General features: G+C 45.8%; 1 protein-coding gene across 1 annotated transcript in view; it reads left to right on the top strand.

Moving 5' to 3' along the window:
- The window catches only part of RHBDD3 (rhomboid domain containing 3), a 28,273-nt gene that overhangs the window by 1,010 nt on the left and 14,316 nt on the right, over positions 1-12,947 (top strand). The window contains exons 2-3 of the mRNA XM_075568851.1: positions 11,041-11,167; positions 11,296-11,551. Coding sequence (XP_075424966.1) covers positions 11,413-11,551 — 139 coding nt within the window. The 5' untranslated portion in view covers positions 11,041-11,167; positions 11,296-11,412. The remainder of the gene's footprint in view (positions 1-11,040; positions 11,168-11,295; positions 11,552-12,947) is intronic.

Here is a 12,947-nt window from a genome sequence, read left to right as displayed (position 1 = left end):
TATATAAATATATATATATATATATTTAAATTTAATTATTAAAGTGTGCAAGGCAGATATAAAAAAATATATAATTAAAAAATATGCATAAATCTGTTAATAGAAAGTCCATTGATCCTATGTACAACAGAGGCTATCATCATCATCTTCAGCCCTTGTCGGCCACTGCTGGATGAAGGCCTCCCCAATGATCTTCCAGGTACTGCGGTTGGAGCTTCTCGCTGTCGCGCCAACAAATCTTCTGACTTCATCCTCCCATCTCACTTTTGGTCGTCATCTTTTAATCTCTTGGAATCCAGTTGAGTACCATCTCTGTCCATCGATGGTCATTTTCTTCTGGCGATATATATCCGGCCCAACCACCATTTTAATTTCTTCATCCGTGTGATGAAAAACCCTTTCCTTCTAATTCCTGTTTCTGGGTAATACCCAGCATGCATCTCGCCATACTTTGACTCGTCGGAAGATTCTGAATGAGCTTCGCATTTAGGGTCCAAGTTTCACACGCCTACGTGAGCACGGGCAGGATACACGGGTCGGAAAGTTTCTTCTTGAGGCACAGAGGAAGATTGGAGGAAAAACAAGAGAACAAGGCGCACAACACACATAGTGAAGAACAGTATAAAAGTGAATTTTACTAAAGGATAATAAGTTCTGCGTACATCAAAATAAAAACAATCAAGCAATGGATCAGTGGGGTTACCACACAGAGGGACAGCTGGGCACGTCACTCTTCACCCGATGTAGAGGAGGAATCGGGACCAGCAGTCATCTGTCCGGACAGGAAGGTCCTTAGTGTCTGTAGATAGCACTCACTCCGTCTCAGGGTGTAAGAATGGTAAGTCCACAGTATAAAGTCCTGCAAATAAGTCCTACAGCCGCGTGTAGCAGCCTCCGTCAGAGCCACCAGTGCCAGATGCCGACAGCACGCCGCTACACCTCGTGCGGCGCCTGCCGATGATGTCACGGTTCCTCCTCAACTGCAGTACACGGGAGCAATGACACATTCCAACGCGTTTCGTAACACACAGTTACTTCTTCAGGGAATACATGCAACTGGGGGAGAGTACATACTTATATATCAAACAACCCCCAATCCAAGATAAGGTGTCAAATTGCTGCACCAATCAGTGGAGGTGCATCTAATTGCTTATAAAGGTCATACACACACAGTGTCAATTTAAAAGAACAGAACATATATAAACTACATAATACAATGAAGACAATGCAAATGTATATTATTTAGACATCAGATTTCTGAAAAAGAGAAGCCACAATTAGAGCTATACAGGTGTGGAGATGAAGACGGACATATGCATATATATATATGATTGCTTAAAGACTACTTCAAGGACCAAATGTCTATGTCTTCGTTTAACCCCTTAGGGGTCAAAGTACTCATTTGGTAAATCCAAAAGGTTTCTTGATAAGAGAGGCTTTTAATTCTATCGCCTCCCCTTCTTTCTTTAGAAACCACTTTAGTGCCCTTAAACATTAGTTTTGAAGGGTCTTTGTTATGACACAGTGCATAGTGGCTAGAAAGACTGTGTTTTTCATAACCAATTTTGATATTCCTAATATGTTCCTGTATTCGAATCTTTAAGCATCTTTTGGTGCGGCCTATATATTGAAGCCCGTACTCACAGTTAATCAAATAAACCACATGGGATGAATTGCAGTTGATAAAGGAATCGACAGCGAAGCTCTCACCGGTAGCGAACGATTTAAGGGTTTTCCTCTCGGTGTAGATGTTTACATATGGAGCCCTTCCCACACTGGAAGTTACCAATTGGTTTATCACCAATCCAAGTGGTTGGGGCACTTTTAACACGAACTTTACCCACATCACTGGGGGCCAATGCATTTTTCAGATTTTTTGCCCTCCTGTATATGAACTTGGGGACATCCGAGATACAGTCACCTAGAACTGGATCATTACATAAAATTGCCCAATGCCTCTGAATGATTTTTTCAATTTTTTTATTCATAGAGTTAAAGGTAGTAATAAAAGGTACCTCTACCAAACTAGTCTGGTTACTTATTTGTTCCTTAATTTTGGGGACTAGCATAGTTTGTCTGTCCATACCGCGTACTACATCAAGATCTTTAGATAAGCTAGCACTCGAGTAACCTCTTTCAAGAAACTTATTAAACAACAATTTGGACTGCTCCTCGAAATCATGTTCCCCACTACAGTTTTGTTTAATTCTAATGAATTGACCTCTGGGAATATTAGTAATCCACGATTTTTTATGGTTACTATTTGCCATTAGCAAATTGTTGGCATCAATTTCTTTGAAGAACACCTTTGTGGATACATTCCCATTGTCTAATGCTGTCAGTTGCAGATCTAAAAAGTTAATACTGATAGAATCGGAAACATGTGTGAAAATCAAGTTTTTATCATTGGTATTCAGGTAGGTGAGGAAAGAGCAAATGGAGGAATCATCCCCCTCCCAGAGGATATCGTCGATATAGCGACGCCAGATGATAATATGTTGTCTGAAGGGGTTGTTATTACAAATGCTCTGCATCTCCCACTGACCCATATACAGCTTTGCGAAACTTGGAGTAAATCTTGTGCCCATGGCAGTTCCGCAAACCTGTAAGAAAAACTCTGCGAGGAACATGAAATAATTGTGAGTAAGTATGAAATCTATGGATTTCAAAATGAACTCGGTGTTAAGGTGATGTAGGGTCGTATCTGCCTCCAGGAAAAAATGTACTGCCTGGAGTCCTTTGTCATGCTGAATATGAGTGTAGAGCGCCTGCACATCACAGGTGATCCATTTGTAGGTACTCTTCCACTCAAAGTCCTGAAACGTATGTAGGACAAAGGATGTGTCTTTTAGATACGATGGCAAAAAGCTTACATAAACCTGTAAGAAAAAATCAACGTATTGCGAAAGATTCGCTGTAAGGGAATCAATTTCCGAAATTATAGGGCGGCCAGGTGGGTTAGAGATGGACTTATGGACTTTGGGCAAATGATAAAATATTGGTATTTTGGTATTTTGGGAGAGGCAGTAAACAGGAAGTCAAACTCGGCTTGCGTAATGACAGTATCAGTCAGAGCTTCATTTAATAGTTCCTTTAAAAGGCCAGTGAATTCACCAGTTGGATCCTTAGTGAGTAGCCTGTAAAAGGAGGTATCATAAAGGAGACGGTGGGCCTCCTGTTCGTAATCCTTACGATTCTGGAGGACAACACCGCCCCCTTTATCCGCCTGTCTGATAATAAGATTCTCATTAGTTTTCAGACATTTAAGAGCTAAGCTTTCTTGAATGCTCATATTATGCCTCATATCTCCCGGTTTAAAAGTTTTCACCAGTCTAGAAAAATCATTGTGCACCATATTAAAGAACGTGTCAATATGACGCCCTTTGGGTTGGGCAGGGTAGAATTTGGACCTTATTTTAAAGGGAGTGTGTCTACATACCAAGCTGTCCGTATTCAGGTCAGCAGTTTCTACTATGCATCCCTTATCGTTCGTTACTTGCGGAGCTTCACTTTCATTTTTTTATAAAATGTCGTTTAAGGGTCATATTTCTCACAAACTTATGAAGGTCTGTGTATAATTGAAAGCCACTAGGGCCACTCGACCTTCAGAAATTAAGACCTTTACTTAATACAGTTTTTTGATCTTCGGTAAGAATCACTGTAGACAAATTAAAAATGCCCCTATCTAGGGGGATCCTAGATCTACGCTTGAATCCCTTCTTTTGACCCTGGATCCTGTTCTCGTTCCTCGTCTGGTAATGATCTTTTTGTCTTTACTTTACTACAGGGCTGTTTGGATACTCCTGTCTCCTCTCTTTCTTTTTCTCTATAGTTGGGGAGAATCTGCTCCTGAGTAATTCTAAAAAACGGGAACCTGACGGGGACTCATTAACTGGGTTATTTGTGTGCAATTCTTTAGAGTTTTTCTCTTCTCTTCTTGGGCCGGATTTATTGGTGGAAGATGGAGGTTTCTGATTTTGATTTTGATCCCTACTTCTATCATAGTGATTCTGTTTATTATTTGAGGCCTGATCAACATACAGAGGAAGATTGCCTTGAAATATTGTCTGCATTCTTCTATTGATTTCCTTCAAAAGGTTCCCATCCCTTGTTATTTGCCAGCCAAGGTAGATATCGTTGTTGTAGAGGTAAAAGTTATTAACTACATTATTTGAGTACTGAGGAAAAGGCGATGAACTGTTCTTTTCGCTCAGGAAAAATTCTGTATTTGTATTGTATGTCTTTATTTATATAGCGCCATTAATGTACATAGCGCTTCACAGTAGTAATAACACGGGGTAATCAAATAAATAACAGATAATATAAATAACAGGTCATGGGAATAAGTGCTTCAGACATAAAAGTAACATTAAGGAAGAGTAGTCCCTGCTCCGAGGAGCTTACAATCTTATTGGTAGATAGGGAGAACGTACAGTGACAGTAGGAGGGAGTTCTGGTAAGTGCATCTCCAGGGGGCCAAGCTTTATGTATCATGTGTCTAGTATTAGCCACTGTGCTACTCATATGCTTCTTTAAGCAAGTGTGTCTTAAGGTGGGTCTTAAAGGTGGATAGAGAGGGTGCTAGTCGGGTACTGAGGGGAAGGGCATTCCAGAGGTGCGGGGCAGTCAGCGAAAAAGGTTGAAGGCGGGAGAGGGCTTTAGATACAAAGGGGGTAGAAAGAAGACATCCTTGAGAAGAACGCATGAGTCTGGATGGTGCACAGCGAGAAATTAGGGCTGAGATGTAAGGAGGGGCAGAAGAATGTAAAGCTTTAAAAGTGAGGAGAATTGAGTGTGAGATGCGGGATTTGATCGGAAGCCAGGAGAGGGATTTCAGGAGGGGAGACGCAGAGACAGATTAAGGAAAGAGCAGAGCGATTGTAAGGGAGACAGGTGAGAGGCAGGAATGCCGGACAGCAGGAGTTTACAGTAATCAAGACGGGAGAGAATTAGGGCTGAGTCAGAGTTTTAGCAGTCGAGCAACAGAGGACCGTATCTTTGTGATATTACGGAGGAAAAAGTGACATGTTTTAGAAACGTTTTGAATGTGAGAGAGGAGTCAAGTGTGACCCCTAAGCAGCGTGCTTGGGCTTCTGGTGAATGATCGTACTTCCAACAGTAATGTGGAAGGAGGTAGTAGGGCCAGGTTTGGGAGGAAGTATAAGGAGCTCTGTTTTTGCCATGTTGAGTTTAAGGTGGCGGAGGGCCATCCAGGATGATATAGACAAGAGAGACAAGGAAAAGGAAGGTATTTTGATATGACAGGTTCTGAATATTAGGCGTCTTTAATGAGTTTTTCAATAGAAATAGCAAGAAATTCCAAGTCTGGAAGGGCATTTAATGAGTTTTTGCCAAACATGCTTTTAATGAGTTTTACCTCTGCAACGACAATATAGTCTGACTTCTTCTAGGTCTGTTCCATTTATTTGAATCTTTGCAGACCTGACACATTTGTTGAACATTACTTTGGTCTTGGTGAGATTCATACGGAGGCCCACATTGCTACTTGCTTTGGTGGGTTCGAGAGATTTGTTGCTGTAGGTATTTTGGACTTGTGGCAAAAATAAGAATGTCATTTGCAAATCGTAGGTGACAAATATTCACAGTTGATTTTGATTCCTCTTTCTTCCCAATCTAATGTTTTGAACAATTTTTCAAGTGTTTCAGTGAAAAGCTTTGGTGACATGGTGTCTCCCTGCCGCACTCCCTTGCTGATCCTGGTGACATGGTGTCTCCCTGCCGCACTCCCTTGCTGATCCTGGTGACATTGTGTCTCCCTGCCGCACTCCCTTGCTGATCCTGGTGACATTGTGTCTACCTGCCGCACTCCCTTGCTGATCCTGGTGACATTGTGTCTCCCTGCTGCACTCCCTTGCTGATCCTGGTGACATTGTGTCTCCCTGCCGCACTCCCTTGCTGATCCTGGTGACATTGTGTCTCCCTGCCGCACTCCCTTGCTGATCCTGGTGACATTGTGTCTCCCTGCCGCACTCCCTTGCTGATCCTGGTGACATGGTGTCTCCCTGTCGCACTCCCTTGCTGATCCTGGTGACATTGTGTCTCCCTGCCGCACTCCCTTGCTGATCCTGGTGACATTGTGTCTCCCTGCCGCACTCCCTTGCTGATCTTGGTGACATTGTGTCTCCCTGCCGCACTCCCTTGCTGATCTTGGTGACATTGTGTCTCCCTGCCGCACTCCCTTGCTGATCCTGGTGACATTGTGTCTTCCTGCCGCACTCCCTTGCTGATCCTGGTGACATTGTGTCTCCCTGCCGCACTCCCTTGCTGATCCTGGTGACATTGTGTCTCCCTGCCGCACTCCCTTGCTGATCCTGGTGACATTGTGTCTCCCTGCCGCACTCCCTTGCTGATCCTGGTGACACGGTGTCTCCCTGCCGCACTCCCTTGCTGATCCTGGTGACATGGTGTCTCCCTGTCGCACTCCCTTGCTGATCCTGGTGACATTGTGTCTCCCTGCCGCACTCCCTTGCTGATCCTGGTGACATGGTGTCTCCCTGTCGCACTCCCTTGCTGATCCTGGTGACATTGTGTCTCCCTGCCGCACTCCCTTGCTGATCCTTCTCTTACGTGTATTTTCATGTTATCTAATGGCATTCTCGTAACTGTTCCTTATAATATCAATGTACGCTTCTTGAACATTGTCTTAATGCTATATATATATTTATATTTTATATATCGGATCGCTGAGCTGTAGACAGAATCAAATGCTCTTTGCGAAGTCTACGAATCCTAACCTGAGTGGAAGATCATATTCAATACTTCAATACATGCTGGAGGACTTTACCAGCCAGAGAGACCCGATTTCTTCCCTGCAACCTCAATTTTTTTTTCAGGCTCAGCAAGCCACCTGATGATGGTGACTGTCCTGGCGCCTTCACAATTTACAGAAAGACTTTGTCTCACCCCAAGAACCTCAACTTCTGTCAGCTCTGGGGAGCCATCTGCTGGGGTGACTGCCCCAGAGCCTTGGTCTTGAGGGCGGAGATGTGACGGTAGGGCTTAGCCGGCCTTCATTAATAAAGGTGGAGCCCGGCTGGCTGCCCCTGAAACCGTATGGCAAGGGCTGAGAGTGTCAGCTCTTGGGTCTAATATTGTACCTTACTGTGTTGCCCTGTAATGTTGTTCCCCTTATACTGTCCCCCATAGGGTTATAAGCTAGGAACTGTGTGTGGCCTTACCGTGCACCCCAAAACTGGAACAACCTACCAGAGACTCTCACATCCACCACCAGTTTAAGTTCTTTCAAAACTAAAGCTGTCTCACACTTTAATCTGGTCTGTAACTTTTTTCATACGCCTATAATATATATTATCTCTAACTGCATGCAATGTCTTGTATATAATGTATACCCTGCTCATTTATGTAACTGTATTTGTAACCATGTATTATTTGTCTTAACTCTGTGCCCAGGACATACTTGAAAACGAGAGGTAACTCTCAATGTATTACTTCCTGGTAAAATATTTTATAAATAAATAATTCTTCGGGAAATCACTTCTTGTACTGCTTGGATGTGGTCCATTGTGTTGTATCCGCTACAAAATCCCGCTTGTTCTCTAGGTTGGGCAAAGTCCAGAGTTTAGTTAGTATCTTTGTACAAATCCTGTAAGTGATTGGAAGTAGCCTGATTGATCTGTAGTTCTTGAGGTCTTCTTTGTCTCCTTTCTTGTGCATGAGGATTACTATGGCATTAGTCCATTGCTCTGGAATTGTCCTGTTCTTTAAGCCGCATGTAAAGAGTTTAAGGATTCTTTCTACTTCCCCAGCTTCTTTTAAGATTTCAGTTGTAATTCCATCTTCCCCGGGAGCCTTCCCAGTCTTCATGGATTTTATTGCTTTTGCCACTTCTGGAAGGACGCATGGTACATCATAGGTGGCCTCTTCTGGCTTGTCCTCTGCTGGATTATGCCCATGTAGAAGACCTCACTTTATGTCAAGTGCATGGTCTTTTATGGTTGATCCTTCCTCTTGGTTGAGTGCAATGATTTGCTTCTTTCCAGTCATAAGTCATTGCTTTGTCTTCTTTAAGCTTTTCTTCCCCATATCACAGTTACATTTTCTTACATCTTCAGTTACACGTTTGCGGATTCAGTTCAGCTCTGCAAGTTCAGTTCTTACTCTAACATCCTGGGATTGCTTCATTGCTTGTCTCCTTATTAATTGTTTTGTCTCATCAGATATTTTCTGTTCCTGTTTTTTGTTAGCGATTCCTCCAGTGTTTTCTGCGCTTTCAACTACAATCTTTATAAGTTCTTCACGGTCGTTGTTAAAGTGTCCCCATGCATTTTGATGCAAGCTGAAGCGATTTTTCCGTTCTTGTTGAAATTCTCTACGGTCATTACTGAGGTTATTGATGTTAATTGTTTGTCGTTTTAATCAGTTTTCTTCTTTTCAACTTCGCATTCAGGTAGAACCAGCAGCGAACCAATCAGGGATCCCGCCTTGTATCAGAACGGTCGAGACTGTGCAGTCGGCAATCACGTGTTTCTTCTTAGTTAGGACAGCTGTGCGCAAACTGGGGGGCGCAAGATTTGCTTGGTGGGGCACGGCAGTTACAGAGGCCCCGCGCCCTTCCCCCAAGGCATTTAAATTAAATGCTGGGGGAGGCATGAGGCCTCTGTAACGTCCCTTACCTGCTGCCAGCCGGGTCTTCGGCAACGCGGTGTCAAATGGCACCGTTAGGTCATGTGACGTGACGCGTCGCTATGACAACGCGCGGCAAATGACGCTGCGTGGTCATGTGATGACGCCGGGTTCTTTTTTTTTTTGTAACTTTCTTTTATTGGGTTTTTCAAAGATAATACAATCCAATATCACATTGGTACCATGTGGTCGACTTTATGACATACAACATCTATACGAACATGGGAAGGGGTAGACGTGAGAGGGTATGGTAAGGGGGGGGGAGGGGAAGGGTATGGAGAGGATAAGGAAAGAAGGTAGTCTCCTCTGTGTGCTCCACAAGACTTGGCTCGCGTCTACAGGCTCCGATCTATCCGAGCCACCACCGCACCGAATCTGACGACCGGGATAGGGCGCGAATCTCCTCAATCGGTCCTAAACTTAGAGCTTATTGTCGTACCTCCCGTGTGTTTGTTCCGCCATCGAAGGAAAACCCATCTGATTCTATCAAAGCCAGACGGAGGCATTGCTCATCCCAGGGATATCGGATGACGCCGGGTTCTAAGCGGGATGGGGGGGGGGGGGGGTGCGAATGCTGGGGCTCCCAAGCAGGGGGGCGCACGCCAAAAACTTTGCGCACCCCTGAGTTAGGATGTACAGTAGTCTATTTCATTCTTGATTCCATTAAGTCCATTTCACACCCCGCTGACTTTAGCGGCCGGGGTGTGAGCTTGGAGGCAATGCGGGAAGGAGGGGCAGAGGCGCAGGGGTTGGAGGCAGCGGGAGGCACAGAGGTTTTGCGCTGGGAGGGGAGGCACAGGGGTTTTGCGCTGGGAGGGGAGGCACAGGGGTTGGAGGCAGCGGGAGGCACGGGTTTTGCGCTGGGAGGGGAGGCACAGGGGTTGGAGGCAGCGGGAGGCACAGGGGTTTTGCGCTGGGAGGGGAGGCACAGGGGTTGGAGGCAGCGGGAGGCACAGGGGTTTAGCGCTGGGAGGGGAGGCACAGGGGTTGGAGGCAGCGGGAGGCACAGGGGTTTAGCGCTGGGAGGGGAGTCAGCGGGAGGCACAGGGGTTGGAGGCAGCGGGAGGCACAGGGGTTTAGTGCTGGGAGGGGAGGCACGGGTTGGAGGCAGCGGGAGGCACAGGGGTTGGAGGCAGTGGGAGGCACAGGGGTTTGAGGCAGCGGGAGACACAGGGGTTTGAGGCAGCGGGAGGCACAGGGGTTTAAGGCAGCGGGAGGCACAGGGGTTTGAGGCAGCGGGAGGCACAGGGGTTTGAGGCAGCGGGAGGCACAGTGGTTTGAGGCAGCGGGAGGCACAGGGGTTTGAGGCAGCGGGAGGCACAGGGGTTTGAGGCGGCGGCAGGGGTGTGCGCTGGGAGGGGAGGCGGCGGTTTAGTTACTTACCTGGGCGGAGGTGGTGTGTGTGTGTGTGTGTGTTGGATCTTTGGCCCGTCACTCCGCCTCAGGCCAATGAGAGGTGTGCGGGGGCGGGCGGCCCAAGGGAGCCATCTCATTGGCCTGAGGAGGAGTGACGGGCCAAAGGTTCAATGCGATTGCCCCTAGACACAGGGAGACACAGTACAGACAGGCAAACATACATACAACGGTTTGAGAAATATAGATATATATAATATAATATAATAATATAATATATAATATAATATAAATATAATATAATATAATCTCAAATATAAATATTACTGTGTGCTCATTTGAATGTCTTAGACATGTCTGTAACCCCGCCTTTCACCATTATCCCCAGCATACAGCGCTTCCACTGCAGCAATGGATTCTGGGAAATGACATGCAACTGAGCACACAGTGCCACCTTTTGCTTGAAATCCATTTTGATATGGACCCCTATAAGCGTATGCTTGCTGCATTGTACAGCTTTTCAGCACAGCCTGGATTAAGATGCATAGCCAATATATATGTACATAGAAAAAAGAGAGCGCGCGTTCCATGGGGTAATCAATTAAACAATTTTTTTTTAAAGGGGAGTAAAAGTATCACTCACAAGTGTAGGAGATTTAAAAGCTTTCAGGTAGACAATAGTCACCAGCCGGTTCCAGCAGATGAAGACGGGTTGTTTCGGCAAGTTGTAGGACTGGTAAGCCCCTCCTGTTGGTATGGGGGTTGATCCGATGTGTCCAAAAAGCTGATAGGCCCCACGCGATCCAAAACCGGGATGTGTCTAAAATCTGGACGGTCTATCAGCTGTAGACGAGCCTGCAGCTTGAGAAGCCGCCCCGGCAAGGCGAACGTCGTGGCGTCAGTGACATAGCCCAATGTATACTGTATATACATAGATATATAAATATATATATATATACACAAATATATATATGTGTTTTATTTTATTTTTTTTAGATCATGTCTGTTTTATTCCACCCACAGGTGTCCATGGAGACGCTATTAAGGGGAAAACCTCACTACCCCATTTATGTCCCTGAGTATAGGTGGGGCAGGCGAGTAACATCTATTTCTAAGAGGCCAACATATACCGCAGCGCAGTACAACAGAGGTATGTAAGACAATAACAATATAACATATAGAACATTTTATATATATATATATATATATATATATATATATATATACATATATAATTGCATGATTTTAACGCCTTCGCTGCCTTTTAATGTGTTGCAGGCCTCTCTGGCAGTGTAGGGGTTACCCCCGGACACCTCTGTACATAGGAGAAGGGTCTTGCCTTGCCGGATAGCAGAAGACTGCGAGGTTTGCCAGTCTGAAGTCCCCTCTGCAGCGATGCTGCGAGGCGTGTGGGAGACTGCAGGGCCTCCCCTAGGCTGCACTCTGCTGATGCTACTGATGTTCTGTGTGGGGCTGATGGGGAATTGCAAACAGCTGGAGTTACATCTGGAAACCTTACAGGAAGCTTGGGATGGTAAGGATATTAGATCCAGGGGCAGAAAAATGTCCTCACCTCATAAACTGTCAGTCTCTCCTAGGAGCAAAGTGCACTAATGGCAGTGACAGGGTCAAGGGGTCAGTTCTTCCAAGGAACAAAGTGTACTAATGGCAGTGACATGATTAAGGGGTCAGTCCCTCCTAGGAGCAAAGTGTACCAATGGCAGTGACAGGGTTAAGGGGTCAGTCCCTCCTAGGAGCAAAGGGTACCAATGGCAGTGACATGATTAAGAAATCAGTCCCTCCTAGGAGCAAAGTGTACTAATGGCAGTGACATGATTAAGGGGTCAGTCCCTCCTAGGAGCAAAGTGTACCAATGGCAGTGACATGATTAAGGGGTCAGTCCCTCCTAGGAGCAAAGTGTACCAATGGCAGTGACAGGGTTAAGGGGTCAGTCTCTCCTAGGAGCAAAGTGTACCAATAGCAGTGACAGGGTTAAGGGGTCAGTCCCTCCTTGGAGCTAAGTGTACCAATGGCAGTGACAGGGTTAAGGGGTCAGTCCCTCCTAGGTGCAAAGTGTACTAATGGCAGTGACGGGGTTAAGGGGTCAGTCCCTCCTTGGAGCAAAGTGTACCAATGGCAGTGACAGGGTTAAGGGGTCAGTCCCTCCTAGGTGCAAAGTGTACTAATGGCAGTGACAGGGTTAAGGGGTCAGTCCCTCCTAGGTGCAAAGTGTATATGTTTAAGAGTTTAAATTGGGTGCTTGACTTTTTTCTACCAAACGCTGAAGTCTATAAGTGTTTGTAAAAACATGTTTACGTCAGTTTGTAGACACGGTGAGCTGAGACTTGGGAGGGCTGGGATTTCCTCTGGCTGCTCCTTTTTGTCTGATATCACTGTGTGCACAACAAGAGTTTGAACAGGCAGCGTCCCCTCTATGCCCATTTTACCATCAGTGGCTCTCTGATAAGGACAATTTGAAACATGAGTAAAAACACAATTGACAAAAGCTCCACCATTTAGAGGCCCAGAAAAAATAATAATCGTGCCCCCATCTGAACGTCTCACTGCTAGGGCATTACTTAACCTGCAGGGCAGTGATCCCACAACAGGGGGTTTGCAAAAACATATATGTGATGGTCCCCAGGCAGCATAGTGGGGACTGGGGACTGCGCACTTAGTAAGGGCCCAAACTGCCCCTTAGCGTGGGGGGTAAAGCTGTCACTTACAGCGGGAGCTTCCAAAGTCGCTCCCCACAATGCTTTGCATCCACAGGGGCAACGCATTGTGGGACGTGACTTTGGAAGCTCCCGCAGTGAGTTACAGCTACACCCCCCCATGCTGCCTGCACACACTGAGGTGCAGTTTGGGGCCTTATTAAGCGTGTGTTCCCCCCGCGAGCTCAGGACACGACACTGCCTGGGATCGGTCAC

Source organism: Ascaphus truei, chromosome 13 (assembly GCF_040206685.1).
Source record: "Ascaphus truei isolate aAscTru1 chromosome 13, aAscTru1.hap1, whole genome shotgun sequence".
Taxonomy (NCBI): domain Eukaryota; kingdom Metazoa; phylum Chordata; class Amphibia; order Anura; family Ascaphidae; genus Ascaphus; species Ascaphus truei.
This window is presented reverse-complemented; position numbering and strand designations above follow the sequence as displayed.